Source organism: Cucurbita pepo, chromosome 3 (genome assembly GCF_057944985.1).
Source record: "Cucurbita pepo subsp. pepo isolate OVF chromosome 3, ASM5794498v1, whole genome shotgun sequence".
NCBI classification, from domain to species: Eukaryota; Viridiplantae; Streptophyta; class Magnoliopsida; order Cucurbitales; family Cucurbitaceae; genus Cucurbita; species Cucurbita pepo.
Window position 1 is genome coordinate 17,473,146 of NC_141800.1, and position 15,954 is coordinate 17,489,099.

The 15,954-nt window shown below is 34.2% G+C and overlaps 4 protein-coding genes across 4 annotated transcripts; 2 read left to right on the forward strand and 2 right to left on the reverse strand.

The window, feature by feature from the left end:
- The first annotated feature begins 2,293 nt into the window (after positions 1-2,293).
- On the forward strand, positions 2,294-3,885 carry LOC111789859 (E3 ubiquitin-protein ligase ATL4-like). Its single transcript, XM_023670569.2, has one exon. It carries the CDS (start codon positions 2,309-2,311, stop codon positions 3,344-3,346), a length of 1,038 nt encoding a protein of 345 aa, XP_023526337.1. The 5' UTR covers positions 2,294-2,308; the 3' UTR covers positions 3,347-3,885.
- A 5,062-nt stretch (positions 3,886-8,947) lies between these two features.
- Positions 8,948-9,715, forward strand: LOC111791368 (putative invertase inhibitor). The gene has a single exon (XM_023672671.2). It carries the CDS (start codon positions 8,984-8,986, stop codon positions 9,551-9,553), a length of 570 nt encoding a protein of 189 aa, XP_023528439.1. The 5' UTR covers positions 8,948-8,983; the 3' UTR covers positions 9,554-9,715.
- Positions 9,716-10,778: 1,063 nt separating this feature from the next.
- On the reverse strand, positions 10,779-12,812 carry LOC111789873 (acyl carrier protein 1, mitochondrial). The gene is made up of 2 exons (XM_023670585.2): positions 12,565-12,812; positions 10,779-11,149 (listed from the first exon to the last, which is right to left on the reverse strand). Exons 1-2 carry the CDS (start codon positions 12,766-12,768, stop codon positions 10,973-10,975), a joined length of 381 nt encoding a protein of 126 aa, XP_023526353.1. The 5' UTR covers positions 12,769-12,812; the 3' UTR covers positions 10,779-10,972.
- Positions 12,813-14,610: 1,798 nt separating this feature from the next.
- Positions 14,611-15,899, reverse strand: LOC111790307 (uncharacterized). Its single transcript, XM_023671166.2, has one exon. The coding sequence runs from the start codon at positions 15,725-15,727 to the stop codon at positions 14,834-14,836; it is 894 nt and encodes a 297-aa protein (XP_023526934.1). The 5' UTR covers positions 15,728-15,899; the 3' UTR covers positions 14,611-14,833.
- Positions 15,900-15,954: the final 55 nt, after the last annotated feature.

Sequence of the window (15,954 nt, forward strand, 5' to 3'; positions counted from 1 at the left end):
TTAGATCGGAGAACGTCAAGCTCTAAGCGGGCTACTAGGCTTCACCTCAAATATTAAAGAGTTCGAGAGCACGAGGGAATGAGCTTTCATTCCCGGGACCACCTCGTTACTCGACTCCTCTCTTGAAGATACACGCACGATACGAGAAAAAAGAGCAGGTTGGGAGGAACCAATAAAAAGCTAGAGTAGAGTCTCGTATAATCTTCCGTTCTAATTTCATTTCTTTTACATTTTTACCCTAAAAAATAATAAATAAATAAATAACAAATTTGAAAGGTAATTTAATAAAAATAAATAAAAAAATTAAACATTTAATATTTAAAAAAAGAAATTAATAGTTTAAGGTAAGAAAAGGGAGACATGGGAGGAGTGGCGATGAAGCAATGGAATACACAGAATCCAAAGTGCGTGGAAATAGGAAACAAAACAACATTTTTGAACTGTCAAAATTCCATTTTATTATTATTATTATTATTATTTAATTTTCAACGCAGGTAATGATGAGTTTATGGATTATTTTTTTTTTTACTAAATTAAGAGAATAAGAATCCTGGATATACGCTTTTTATTTTAATTACTTTATATTATTAATCATTTTTCTTTCCTCTAATTCATCATTTCCTAAGTTTCAATTTCAACCCATCCCATTTACTCACGTACACTAACACGTCACCTGATCAAGTTTTAAAACGCGTCTATTAAGAAGAGATTTTCACACCTTTATTAAGAATGTTTCGTTCCTTCTCCAACTGATAAGATCTCACAATCCATCTGTTTAAGGACCCAGTATCTTCGCTGACACACTGTTCGATGTCTAGCTCTAACACTATTTGTAATAGCCCAAACCCACCGCTAATAGATATTGTTATTTTTTTACTCTTCATTCCTGATTTGTCCTCAAATTTCAGACGAATAAAAAAAAAAGTTTAAGAAAAGATAATGATGGATTAGATTACTTTTATTATTATCTTCCTAATTATCCGCTTGATCGATATTACCTCTTTATATTTATGTATTTATTTATTTAATTACAATAAAAGAAATTAATTAAGAAAGGATTAGGTGCGGGCATGTGTAGAGTTAAACCCTAGGGGTGCATTTATTATTCACACCTATATTTTATTTAATTAAAAATAATGAACATTGGCAGGTGTGAAATTAAATTAACCGTATTAAATGCTACACCACCAAATAGACCAAAAAAATGAGTTAAAACGGGGAGTTTTATTACTTCATAATATTAAAAAAAACGAGTCTAAAAAACCTACGTGTAATTAATAATTAATCAAAATTAGTATTTTAAAGCTAATTTTATTTTTTTTTTATAAATATTTTGATTATTTTTTAAAGATTACTTTTGATTATCTTCCTAAACATTATAACACCTTTGAAAAATACAAGTAATAGACTACTTCTGGTTCACTCAAAAATATTCCAAAGAAGTGTGAATAAAACAAACCCATATATCAAATTAATTTTATTTTTAAAATATTATATCATATATAAATCAAACGAGTGAATGAAATAATTCTTCGTGTACTCGATCATTTCTTTGAACAATGATATTTATTTGTCGGAACAATCCAATCATTTTAAGAATAATAGAGTTTTCGCATGATTATATATATATATATAATATAGATTAATTTTATTAATTTTTATTTTTTAGAAAGGTAATTATTCAAATTAAAAGTTGACAATGAGCTATATTAAATTTTATATGCATGTGAGTTTTACAAATTTCAGTAAATTCAATAGAACAAAATTAAAGGGGAAGAAGTCAAAAATTGAAGTTTTTGTTTTTTTCTTTTAAAAAAAACAAATCTGAAAAACATTAGATTAAAATATAATGAGACTTTTTCTATAATAATATGTTAATTTATATATTTTAAATAAATTTTAAATTTAATATTTTTTTGTTAATTGTTATTACTATAAAATTTGAAAATTAGTATTTAAAAAAAAAAAATTTCAATAAAAATGTAAGTGGGAATAATTAGATTTAAAATTTAAATATTTAATAATATATGAATTAAAGAAAATTAGCAATCATTTTCCATCCGACTCACTCGCATATCCAAAAAATAATAATAATAATAAATAAATAAATACGTGTCACTTGTTTTTCTCAATCCATTTCTCACGTGCATCTCACGTGTATTTCTCTTTGATCCCTTAAGGTTAAGGAAACCGAGAGACCTGCCCAAAAAAACTGACCGCGGCATTTATACTGTTTCCATCTCCTCCATTTTTGTTTCCCTCTCCTCCATTTTTGTTTTCTCTCTCTAAAACAAGAAAAATTGCCGCAATGGCTTCTCCACCGCCGCCTTTGCCGGACGCCTTTGGAGGCTCCATCATTGACTACGTTTCATCCTCTCCTCCTCTCCCTGCGGCGACGGTCGTGAGTCACTCTTCTTCTTTGAAGAATCTGAGTCCGAGCATCTTAATCATTCTTACGGTTCTTGCTTTGACTGCTTTTGCTTCGGTGATTCTTTGCCTCGTTCTTCGATACCTTAACCGGCGATGTCTTCTCCGCCTCTCTGCCGTGCCTGGATCGTCGTCGACGTCTTCGTCGTCGTCTGTTTCTAGGCGCCACATCATTCCAGTTGAGCAAAGTGCTGTTCGATGTACCAATTCATTCTCTCCGATCGACTCGCTTCCTCTGTTCTCTTTCTCCTCCGTCACGCGCCGTTCTTCAACTGCCGTAGCCGATTGCGCCGTTTGTTTGTCGAAATTTGAGGCAGAGGATCAGCTTCGTCTTCTTCCTCTCTGTTGCCATGCCTTTCACGCGCAATGCGTCGATACCTGGCTTCAATCGAACCAGAGTTGTCCTCTTTGCCGCTCCGCCATTTTCGCCTCCGAATCCGACGTAATGAAGGCATCTATGGCATCCTACGCCGCCGAAGGTCGCGGCGGAGACAGTTTCAGGCTCGAGATTGGCAGTATTAGCCGCAGACAGATCCCTTCCGAGTCCGGCGAAGGGAGGAGGTCATATTCGATAGGATCGTTCGAGTATTTCGTGGAAGAAGATTCTGAAGTAAACTTCACTCATGCGCACCGGAGAAGCGTCTCCGATAAGGAAGACATCGAAGCTCCCGTATCGGCAGTGTCTACAGAGCAAAGCCTAGCAGCGGAAGTCGGCTCGGGAAGAAATTGGCTGAAGGACTACGTCGACAGGCTCTCCAATTCCGTCTCTTCACGAGCACTGTCATTCCGAGGCTCCGGCAGGTTCTTCACTGGAAGTAGCCGTCGGAGTGAGGTAACCGTCGTGGGAGATTGGGAACAGGAGAACAGTCGCGTCGGAGAAGAAATAAGCGAGCTATTCCGATGGTTTTCAGGGGTATGATCGTAATTATCACATCTAGTTACCCTACAACGCAGAGGATTTGCAATTTTGGTTATCGGCGGCCGGTACGCAATTTTTCCTTATTGAAAACGGACGGTCAAGATTCCTCCTTCTTTTTGATCCTTTTGATTATGTCAACGGCTGAGATTAAAGCTGGTAATAATACACCAAATATCACTTAGTTGGCATTTAATCAAAAGCTCAAAAAGATTGGTGAGATTTTTCTGTTCCTTCTTTCCTTCTACCTCGTTTGGCTGAGATTTAAAGTAAATAAAAGTTTCCCATCGTGGCAGTGAAGCCAATAAACAACGGTGAACTCATATTTCATGAAAAACGCTAGCAGATCAAGGGGCCTTTTTGACAATACACATCTGAATTTTTATTTTTATTTTTAAAATTTCACATACATATATAAATTCCATTTCTTCTTTCTTTCTTTCTTTATTTATTTCAATTATTTCCTGAATTAATTATGGTGTAAAATGTTGTTGATATGTAATGAATGATGGAAATGAGAGCAATATGGTATGTTGTCCCAATTCCTTAGGAATCATTGCTTTGCTTGCTTGTGGAAATTGTAAGCCAAAAAAGAAAAGAAAATAGGAAAGTGGATTGCTGAAAATATAAAGAGGCCAAGATTATAGGTACCCCCTTGGGCTTTCTCAGATTCTTGCTACTTCTATCAGCTAAACAAAAATCTCTCTTTCTTTCGAGAATGTTTCATGTTTTCTATGATAGATTATAGGTCTTATTTATATACACATTCTTCTTATTTCTTCACAAATACAGATATTCTTGGGCCTAAAAAGAATTCTAGATTCTATTCAAATCAAAACGTTTAATCTCTAAACTTTGTAATTCTATTTATATTTTAAACTTAGTTATAAGCTATAAATTTAAAAATTTCGAGACAAATGAACACAAAATTCAAAGTTTAGAAAATAAACTTGATATTCATGAGAATTTAAATGGAAAGAAAAAAAGAAAAAGGAAGAGAATTTATTGAGAAAAACAAGAAGGTATGAAAAGAGTCAGAATAATTTAAACCAATAACAGATAGTACAAATCAAATGAATTTTGGGAATTAAATTTGTCACATGCAAAATTCACTTTTTACGTTTTCCAAAAAAAGAAAAATGAATGTTGCCATGTACGGATTTCGCCTCTATGTAATTCCAAAAAGTAATTAATTAGAAGTAGAAAATAAACCAAATACATTATTTAAATAACCATTAAAGTTAAATAATAAATAAATAAATAAAATGGTTGACAAATCCATTGTCAAAGGGTTGAAAAGAAAAAAAAAAGTAAAATAAAACTCACATCTCAGCCACTAATTCTGCTGAGTCATGTGGGATTGGCTTTCCAAATTTCTTTTATATTTTAAAAGTTAAATTTAAAAAAAAAAAAAAAAAAAAAAAAAAAAAAAAAACTTGAAGAAATTTTCATACGATTGGATTTGAATATTTCTAAATGAAAATATTTTATTGCTTATTAAAGCCAAATAAAACATAAATAAATAAAAAGTGGAAATATAAACGATTTGGTGACTGGTTTTTAGAAGGTGAAAGGGGGAAAAAACAAAGTAGTTGAATTGGGACAGTTAGTTTGGATTTGGAAAACAATCCAAGGCGGCTACCTGTTTTCATCTGCACATTCCGCAGCTTCCAATTCCGTATTTTTTTCTCTTAATTTATAATGCCAAAAATGGAGTTTCTAATTTCTATTCTCAACAATAATAATATACAACCCAAAAAAATAAAATAAAAAAGAATTTGGTAATAATATTGAAGCTAAATTTAAAATTTATGGAGAAACAAAATATATATATATATATATATTCGAATCCTACCATAAAATTGAATAATAAAAAGACAGGATTATTTCTATTTCTAGTAGTCGATTTTAAATCAATGTGATCATAATTTAACTAACATAAAATATAAAATATAAAATATTTGAAAAAAAATTGTAATTAAGGATGTTTATAAATGAAGTATTATTGAGGTTATTGTTTATTTATTTATTTGTAAGGATCATTATCTAATGATGTATCGATCCCTTACCCAAAAAAAAAGATCCTTAGAAAGGTTGTATGATGAACAAATCCACATGCAAAATTGGGAATAAAGTATGGAAGTCAATTGGTGGAATTTTGCAGATATTCTTAATTAAGAACCGTTCAAATTTAAAACTGAATATTAAAATTAGTTAGATCGGTGGGATTTGACTTGGATTTTGTTAATTGTTTTATACAATCAAATGAATTATGGTTTCAATCTTAATCATATAATATCTTTTTGGATCAAAACAATTACTAAAAGGATAGACATTTAGTAAAAACAAAATCACTGAACATAATTTGAATTACATAAAGTCTTTAAGTTTATGGAATCCTATTATTCCTAAATTTTTATGACTCAAACAAGGGTTTTACATTCTCTAGGGGAAAAAAAAGTATAAAAAAAAAAATCATTTATTCTTGATGTTCTTCAGTTTTGTTTTGAAGGTTGAGTAATTTTCAAAATATAATTTACGGTATTCTTCCTAATGAGAAGAACTGATATCTTTATACGGATCACACAGAGCAATAAAGACAAAAACAAAGATCAGATATTGCAGAAGCAACAAGCAAATGAGAATCAGGGAAGAGAACTAATCTGAGTGAAGATATCTGATGTTGATCTGATTGTAGTGTTGGAGGTAGCTTCTCTACTCAACTACAGCTAACAAATCACCAGCTTTGCAGAAACAGTTCTTAGAATCTGTGCCCAAATCCACCTGACAAACCACCACCAACATTCAAAATCAATCTAAAAAAAATATAATATAATCGGGATCAATCATTTTTATTTATAAATTTAGTTCGTTCATTGAGTATAGCTCAATAGATAAAGTAATAATTACACTCATTCGAGTATAGTTCATTCGAATTTGTTTGTCATGTGTTAACAACAAATATAAGAAAGTAGAACTAAGAACCTATCATGGTTGCATCTTCGTCCCCAAGTATAGCTCATTTAATTCATTGCTTTCCTTTCGAAATCCAAAATGGAGAGAAGCAGAAGGAAAAATAATGTGTAGTGAACATGAATAAGAGGGTCAGCTAACACACAAGATACAACTTAGAAGCTAAGACTTCCAAGGATGCACGCCAAACCATTCATATTTCCTACAAAAGCATCTCTAGTAACAGTCTCATACAGCGATTCATGTAAGACATAATTTAAACCAACCAACCCTATGGCCAGATTTTTTGAGCCAAGAACTTTTTCGACATCCAATTCTAAGAGGAATGGTGCATAGACAAACTCAATTCAAACAAATTTATAATCCATACTAAGCCTATGATCAGATTTCAGAGTCAACGAGTTTTTTTTTTTTTTTTTTTTTCACTTTTAACAATCAAAGAAATGGTTAAAAGGCAACATCCGTCCGCATTCTTGATTGCAGCACATTTGTGATATGATACCCAATAATTGAAAAGCAAAGCTGGACCATAAATAATTGAGAGAATATTCAAGCCAATATGATGAATCCACCAAACCAAACGACTTACCTGACAAGCATTTATATCGGATATAATAACTCGGAAGGTAATAGACAATACATCAAACAAATTCTACAAATTCTACAAATTCATTCGCAATTTTTGTTGAGCGTGAGATTACCTCAGGGCGCTACTCAAGACGAACGAGTATACTCTATCAGCTTGAGGAACCACCTTAAATCCAAAAGTACCATAAAATGCCAATAATAAGCATTAAAATCAAGTTCATGAGTTCAATAGCACAAAAGAAAGAAAGAAAAAAAAAAACTCAAATCGCAGGGGAGGACTACCTTCGCAGGCTCCCGTTTCTTAGAAACTGCGCGGACTTTGAAAGCGCTTCTTCGCAGTCCTCCTATCCGAAAATCAAGAAGAAAAAACATCCAAAAATTCAGAAGACGGATGGCGCGACAGAAATTGATCGAGAAAAGAAAATGCGACAGTCTATCAACGGATTTACTTATCAGCGTACCGATTACTCGTCGCCGTGAAGATACGGAAGGTGAATTAGCCGTGTTGATAAAGGGCTTTGGCACTGTGACGAACGTAGAGGCATCGCCATGAATCTAGTCGAAGAAGCAAAGTTGTAGGGAGTCGAATGAGGTGGGCGGGAGAAACGTTTTAAAGAGGGAAGAGAAATTTCAACCAAAAAATCAAGTCGGAATGAATTTATACAAAAAGTTCAAAGGGCGGCATACCCGTTTGAAAAACCAGAATAGTATTTTTCTTTTTTAACTAAATAAAAATAACCCTAAGTTTTTTTTTTATTTAATCTTAAAAAAATATAACTAAAAAAAATTTAACATTTAATTTAATTAATTTTTATAAAAAAAAATCATTAATATTTTTTAACTTTAAAAAAAAAATAAAAAATACTCATAAATTTTGAAAAGTTGCATTAATATCATTTACATTTATAGAAAAAACTAACCGTTAACACTCATGGATGATCTCCGAATTTTTAAAAGTTTGTGAATATTTTTAAAACGATGTACTAATGGTAAATACATTTTTTGATTTTTAAAAAAATTTAAAACTATTCATCAAACTTTTGAAAATTCAATACCTCAAAAAAAAAAAAAAAACTGTTTTTTTGCTTTAAATTTTTTTAAGATTAAAAATATTTTTAAACTTTAAATTTTTGAAAGATTAAAAATATTATTAAAAGTTTAAAAGCTTAGGGTATAATAAGAATATTAGATCACAATTTTACAAAAAAAAAAAAAAAAAAAAAAAAAAAAAAAAAAAAAAAATTCAAGTTTGTATATAATCTCTCGTATTTTTGCTTTTAGTTTCTCGAAAGACCTCATACCAATAGAGATGGTGCTCCTTATTTCTTCCAAAAATCATTCCCTCGAACAATGTACATCATAGAGCCTCCTCTAAGGCCTATGGAGCCCTCGAATAGCGTCCCTTTAACCGAGACTCGACTCATTCTCTGGAGCTGTCAAACAAAGTACATCATTTATTTGACACTTAAGGATTTTATGGATATTACTAAATTAAAGACATGACTCTGATACTATGTTAGAAATCACGAACCTCCACACTAGTATGATATTGTCTACTTTTAGTATAAACTCTCATGATTTTACTTCGGTTTCCCAAAACGCATCGGTTTAACAGAGACAATATTTTCCTTATTTATGAACTCATAATCATTCCCTTAATAAGCTAATGTAAGACTCATCCCAACAATCATCAACGCTAATATACGATCATTTCTCATAATTGTTCGATGGAAGTTCAAAATCTATAGAATCATGGACACGACACGAGGATTATGGGTGAGTTTCAAAGATTCAATCCTAATCTTCCAACCGAGCATAAGGCTTATGTAATCGACAACAAATTGGATCCGATTTTCCTCCACGTTATGTCTTCTTAATCTCATCATTGAACTTTATCTTATGAACATGGCCAAATCTCCAGTTGTCCACAAGCAACCACCGTTCCTTTCTTTTTCCCATCACTCAATTTCCATTCCATTATTCCAAAATTATAAATAAATGAAATGAAAATACCCCTCCTATAAAAACCCACACTAAACCCATTCCATTCATCAATTTCAAATATTGTTTGAATTAAAAATGAGTTGTAACTATACGCACCGTTTCATCGCGCTCGCATCTTCCTTATTTGTCGCCTTGTATCTCAACTCCACTGTGGCAAACGACGTCGTTGCACGAACCTGTGAGATCTCCGCCGCGAAAGATCCAAACGTCCATCTCGACTTCTGTCTCCGATCTCTCGCAGCCGCTCCCGCGAGCGACATGGCGGACCTGTACGAACTCGGCGCGATCTCGATCGAGTTGATCGGAAGGAACGCGACCAGTACGCGGCGGTACATCGAGCGCTTACTGAAGAAGAATAAGAAGAAGAAGAATCCGTCGCTGGATTCTTACGTGAGGCCGCGGCTGAGCGATTGTAGAGAGCTCTACTCCGACGTTAAAGCAACGGTGCGCGATGCGGCGGCGGACTACGCATCGAAGCGCTATGAAGAGGTGAACGTGAAGTTGAGTTCGGTTATGGATGCGGTTACGACTTGTGAGGACGGCTTCAAGGAAATGGACGGCGGAGTTTCGCCATTGACGAAGCGGAATGACGATGCGTTCGAGTTAACCGCCATTGCGCTCTGTATTCTCAACATGCGTCCTTGAACAGTTGTAGGAAGTGGTTTGTATAGTGCGATTGAGAATTTTAAATTTCATTTCATGAATTTAAGAATTGGAATATTTTAAATAAATTAATAAATATTTGTGTGTGTGTAATTTGTATTTTATTCCTTCGATAATAATACTAATCAAAATATAACTTTTAAATTTTTTATTTTAGTTAGTGAATTTTTAAAACTCGACATTATAATTGATAACTTTTAGACATTTGACGACATTTTCAATCACAATCATCAAATAATAATCTAGACCAAACAACTCGATCACAAGTCACACCCGAAACTCAACCAAAATTGTGTCTAACGGGTCAAAGTGAACCTAACAACAATCATTAACATATATTCCTTTTGTTGAGATCGAATATTCAAATTCTCGTACTTCACTTATTATACTGCAAAAGTACAACCTAAACAAGCATAACTTGTCATTAATTGACGTAAACTGTTTTCTTTGAGGTCGAAGATTCAAGCCGATACAAAAGTGTAGACCTATACACGTAAACACATCCAACTAGGGAAGCAATTCATTACAAGTTCCATACAAAATGAACAAGTCAAGCATTTCAAGCAAGCATCATCCAGTTGGTTTACATGCATAAACATTGCAATACGATCCATTCCAATGACGATGCTTCAAAGCAAAAACTACCAAAGCACCAATAGCATAAAACAAATCATCCTCGTTAAATTATAAATTTAGTCTAATAGGTCTTAAACTTTAAAGAGTTGGTAATCGACTCTTAAAGTTTACTTTATGTCTAATAAGTCTCCTAACTTTCAATTAGGTGCCTAATAAGTTCCTAACATGGAACATTTTTTAAACTAACGAATCTATTAGACGCCTTTCTTAATATTAAAGGATCTGTTAAGGAACTTCTTACCATTAAGAGACAACACAAACATACAAACCAGAAAGTTCATAAATCAAACTCCTAATTTAACCAAGTATGAAGATCATGCTTCCAAGGCAAGCTATGGAGTATCAACTGCATAAGGCAAGCTATGGTTTCCTTAACTATAAACTAGAAAGTTCATGAATCAAACTCGTAATTTAACCTATAGTAAGTATAAAGGGCAAACTTCGAGCAAGGTTCGAACAAGGCAAGCTATGGAGTATTAAAACAAACAATTCGATTTTCCTTGAGATTCAGAGCTATGGTTTCTAGCCTCCTCTTAGTCAAAGGGCAAAACATATGAGCAGGGTGAAAAGATATTCAAATTTGTCTGGACCGAATGTATTATGTTCCATGCAGTTGCAATTATTTTCCATCACAGAGTAAGGATATCAACTCTCAACAAGAACCCAAGAACGGTCAAAACAACAATGTTGAGATGAAAACTCTTTCACTGAATAACAAAATAGAACTAGAGAGAGAGAGAGAGAGAGAGAGATGCAAATACTTTGTCAACTAGACATTGGATGGTTGTAAACGTACTCGATTGCGAGATCACAGGAATCTATTTTATCAGCCTCCTTGTCTGGTATCTCTAGCTTGAACTCCTCTTCCAGACCCATTACAATCTCCACAGTGTCCAAGCTGTCTAAACCCAAATCTTTTTGGAAATGAACATCAGGACTCACCTGCAGATAAACAAGCAACAGTTCAGCCAAGCTTTAATTGAAGTTGAGTAGGAAAGAGATGCTGCTTGGAAGTGACCATAAAACAATGAGAGAATAGATGTCACGGTTGATGGCGATACGTAACGGACTAAAATGGACAATATCTACCGGCGGGCATTTGTTCTTTTTAAAAATCTTAAAAGGGTGTTTTTTTAAAAAAAAAAAAATCTTTAATGGAGAAATTGATATGAACATTATGTTTATGTTGGTTAAGGTATGATGTCTACGACATGTTTTTAACGACCATTGAGTGGTTTGTCTTCTAATGTTTATGTTCATGTTTTGATATATATAGGTTAAGTTACGGATTTGGTCTTTATGGTTTGGTTAAAATAGTTTAAATTTGATTGGTTTGATCTTAGGAGTTCTAATTCAATCGATATGGCTAGAGCATAGTTTAAATTTGATTCTATGACTTGAATTCGGTTTCTAAAATTTCAATAACGATTTTTTTAAGGTGAGGATTCAACGTTCTGAGTTTCTAACTATTTGGCTGAGAGTATTTGTTTTAACGAGCTAAACTACAATGAGATTAACCGAAGATGAATGATTGGGTTCGAGATTGTGGTGTCGGGGAATTTTCTATTGATGTGAACCAAATGTTTTGTGTGTGTTGAAATGTATGCCATATTGTCCATTTTACTGGCCTCGATCAACCCTAACCATCGAGTTTGGCTCAAAAATGTAAATCATATTAGCTATAGCATAGCCTGGTTGTTGGGAATCTTTCAAAATGGTGTGCAATATCTACTATGGCATAGCCTGGTTTTCGGGAATATGTTAAGAATGCAACACAGGTCATGAGGAGGTAAATCTCAATCCACGCCAGAGTTCTTAAAAAGTGCACGAAATCATTAAGTATAGAAGTCAATTGTTAGCACTAGTGAACCGAACCAAGCAACCCACATAAATGAAGGGAGAGATATTGTGTGCAATACAGCAATCGACCAAAACTCGAAAAAAGTAAAAATTCCAGAAACACCGAATCGAGTATGAAAATGGAATGACATTACAGCATAAATTATTAAGAGCCACTTTCTAGGTTAATGCTCTATCAGGGAATAAATCGTCGCGACTTTCTACCAATCAATTTAGAGAAAATCACAGAGAATCTCAATTACGAATTCGCAGAGACAAAGCATGGGAAATTGAATCAAGCAAACGATTCAGAACTCACCGGAAATAAGTCCAAACCCTAGAAACCGATCGCATATCAGAACAAGAAATGATTGAATCGGCATATTAAGATCTTCTACACTTCCAACCTATTCTTCCCGCAATTACTAAATCGACAAACATCGTTTCAACAGAGTCGAAAATCCCACGCAATCAGCTAAGAAAGCAAGTGAAAAAAAGGAGAGATAAGATCGAATCACCTTGGACGGATCGACTTTCGGATGGCACTTGATAACCGAGAGAACTCTCTCAATGACCTCCTCCTTGGTTATGTGATCATCATGCGATGAAAATAGCCGGAGCGATCCACTGGCACACGACGGAGGCTGGCTTCCCCGGCGAGGTAGGGCTAAGAATTGGACTGGAACTCGAACGTGGCGAAGAACGGCTGCCCTCAGCGCCATTTCTCTCTATGCGGTGACTTAATCGCTCGAACTAGGAACTGATTAATTATCCATTACAGAATACAAGGGGAAAGTCATTTGGCACGCGCAAAGCACGTGCTTTAGGTTTCCCTTTTTTTTCCTTTTTATTATTTATTTTTTTTCACTCTTACCTCAACTATATAATATTTTTCACATTTAATTCAATCCGAGCCTAAAAAAAAACATTATTATAAAACTAAACACATTATTAGAATTATGTAACATTAATTTAAAATAATTATAAGCCGCCTTATTAGACAACAATGTTGTGGTAATATCGTATAATTTGTGTGTATCCATGTTGATAATTACTTATAGGTACGAGTATCGTGTAAAATACATGCGTGTATTGATATTTATAGCAATGTATAGCTAAGAGCATCACGTAATGTATGTGTGTACCCTGTATGAGATCTTACATTGGTTGGAGAGAGAAATAAAATATTTCTTATAAGGGCGTGAAAATATCTCCCCAATAAATGCGTTTTTAAATCACGAGGATGACGACAATACGTAACAAGTCAAAGCGGATAACATCTACATATATACACGTATGTGTGTATGTATATATATATAATAAAGCTGGCATTGGCGCTATCCAACCAATGTCGAAGTCATTCTTCCATGGCACAAAGGTAAACCTACATTTTTCTAATTCTAATGATTTTCAATAATAATAAATGTAAATAAATTATCTAAAAACCATATGATTTATGTCATTATCACCATGATCTCGCAATCATACTCTTCTAATAACATATTGAACTTTATTATTACAAAAATAATAACTAAAAATAAAAAACAAATACAAATAATGATTCGAAAGTTTCTATATATATACCATATAAGTTTTATGATCAATTTGAACATAATTCAGTAGATGATTTACTAATTAATATCTTACATACGGATAGTTTGACCCCACCTATTCCAAAAAACGAGGGATAAGCTAAAACTGTCGTTTTCATCTGATATGATGTTATACCACGATTCTAAGACCGTCACACCTAACAATTTCAAGCAACTATCAAAATAATAGCAAACAAGATAGTTAAAATCACGTGACAATAAAAAAAAATGCACTAATAAATCGACAATTAAGATATTATTTACCCTTATAAGCATAGCTTTTTAAAGAGTTTAAACAATTAAATAAAATAGTTAGGTCATAATTTTATTATAGACGAAATTAGATTGATTAGACATTTTTTTAAGAATTCAAACACGCAGGTGACCAACGTGAATAGGCGATGAAAAGAGTCTTGACTATTTCTGGCCGTTGATTAATGAGATGGAGTGAAGTCCCTACGATCGAGAGGGCCCACTAGCCAAGTAGAGAGGTCGATAACATTAATCAAAATAAAATGCAATCAACTTATTAAGTTATGCGTGAGCGTAACACACCAAATTAAATCCTCCTAAGCGTTCCACCACTGCCTACGTCTACAATCAGCTTACCACATGGCTACATATAATACACCACTTTCTTTGTGGATACACATATCGAAGGCTATATTACTTCTTATGGTAAGTTATGTTACGAACACTAAACTTTAGGTGTCACCTCGTTTTAGACATTTATTTTTTTTAACATATAATTGCATCTAAAAACATGTATTTTGAAATTAATTCTCATTAAAATTAATTTAATAATAATAACAATTTTTTAGGCTTTCAAATTTATAGAAGAAAAATCATATATACGAAATTTTTTAAGATTTATTAAAAAACATGAAAAATAAATTTAGATGTATATTAAAATAAAATGTGTTTTGAACTGCTAAAATTTAAATATTGGCCAAAATAATAAATCTATAAAAGTTTGAGAATTAAAATTATAATTTATATAATTAAAAGTAAAAATATATATATATATATATTCCATATATCCAAAATTCCAAGAAACTAATCCCTGACGCTCTATGGTTTTTTTCTCACTCGGTAGGAAAAATATTAAAAATCTTAGGAGGGGTAGAATCGTACTTTTGATAAATGTATCACCATTGCGATCAATCCTGTGGTCAAATGTCAACGGTAATCGATATCAACGGTTGTGATTGACTCTTCCGAAGTCCGCTATCTTTCTCGACCGGTTCGCACAGAGATGAGGCTTCGCCGGAACCCTGAGGTTACCGGAGAAGGAAGCTTCCGGAGCGGCTACCTTCTGGTTCCAAATCCGGTTCGGACTTGCTCGTACGAGTGGACTCAAACAAAATGCGAATGCCGAAACGTTCTGTTTGTGCTTTAATCTCCCGCGTTTCGCCGATCCAGGAGCCGCCATTGGAGACTGTTGAAACATTTGAGATACTGGAGAACGATCGAGGCCTTCATATTCTTCATCGGAGTCAGGTACCGTCACCGGCAACATTCCGCGTTCGATTCCCTGGCAACGCCTCCGTTCAACACCGGCGATCGATTCATCGACTGTCGAAAGACTCGATTGCTGCTTAATCCGACGGCCATGGAAGATCGTCGAGAACCACGACGACGATGAAGAAGACGAATCCGGACCGTGCGATTCTCGATGATTCTTCTCGAATTTCTCGGATCTAGACCTAAAAAGCTTGGACCAGAGCGATAATTTGGTACTCCTCTGCTTCCGATCGAAAGAACCTATACTGACGAACGTAGTATTCGCACTGTTGTTCGTTCTATAATTTGGTCCAATTTGCGGAGTACTATAAAATCGCTGATGGCGAGGGCGGCGATTACCTTCACGATCAAGATTACTCCACAAATCTTCATCCGGTTTCTGATCATCAGAAACGAGCGGCGGCGGAAGAGGAACATCCGCCTCGTGAATACCGCCGGAACCGAGTTCCGATTGGTTCTCCGCCTGTTCCTGATCGGCGATGACGGAAAAAATTCGTTCCCGTAAACAGGAAGCACAGACTCCGATGCTGCTGCTGAAGTCGGAGTGGTGCTTCCTGCACCTCATTTACTGGTGAAACGGCAAAATCGAAATCAGGCGGCCGTGTTTCAATGGCGGATCGTATAGATTGCCGGAAACTTGTACCGGAGCATTTTGGAGGGCGAGAAGGAAGAGGAAGCGGAGGAAGAAACTTCGTTGAAGAATGAATCAAAATTTCACAGGACAGAGACGCCGGTTGGGATATAGTAATTATTTATATATGAATGGATTATGCTTTTTAGGAAAGACGGGAC

What these genes read in the sequence shown, in the direction of transcription:
- LOC111790307 (XM_023671166.2), bottom strand. Translation starts at nt 15,727, where the DNA reads ATGAGGTGCAGGAAGCACCACTCCGACTTCAGCAGCAGCATCGGAGTC.
- LOC111789873 (XM_023670585.2), bottom strand. Translation starts at nt 12,768, where the DNA reads ATGGCGCTGAGGGCAGCCGTTCTTCGCCACGTTCGAGTTCCAGTCCAA. An exon ending in CGAAAGTCGATCCGTCCAAG is followed by an intron (nt 11,150 to 12,564) that starts GTGATTCGATCT and finishes GTTTATCTGCAG; the next exon opens with GTGAGTCCTGATGTTCATTT.
- LOC111789859 (XM_023670569.2), top strand. Translation starts at nt 2,309, where the DNA reads ATGGCTTCTCCACCGCCGCCTTTGCCGGACGCCTTTGGAGGCTCCATC.
- LOC111791368 (XM_023672671.2), top strand. Translation starts at nt 8,984, where the DNA reads ATGAGTTGTAACTATACGCACCGTTTCATCGCGCTCGCATCTTCCTTA.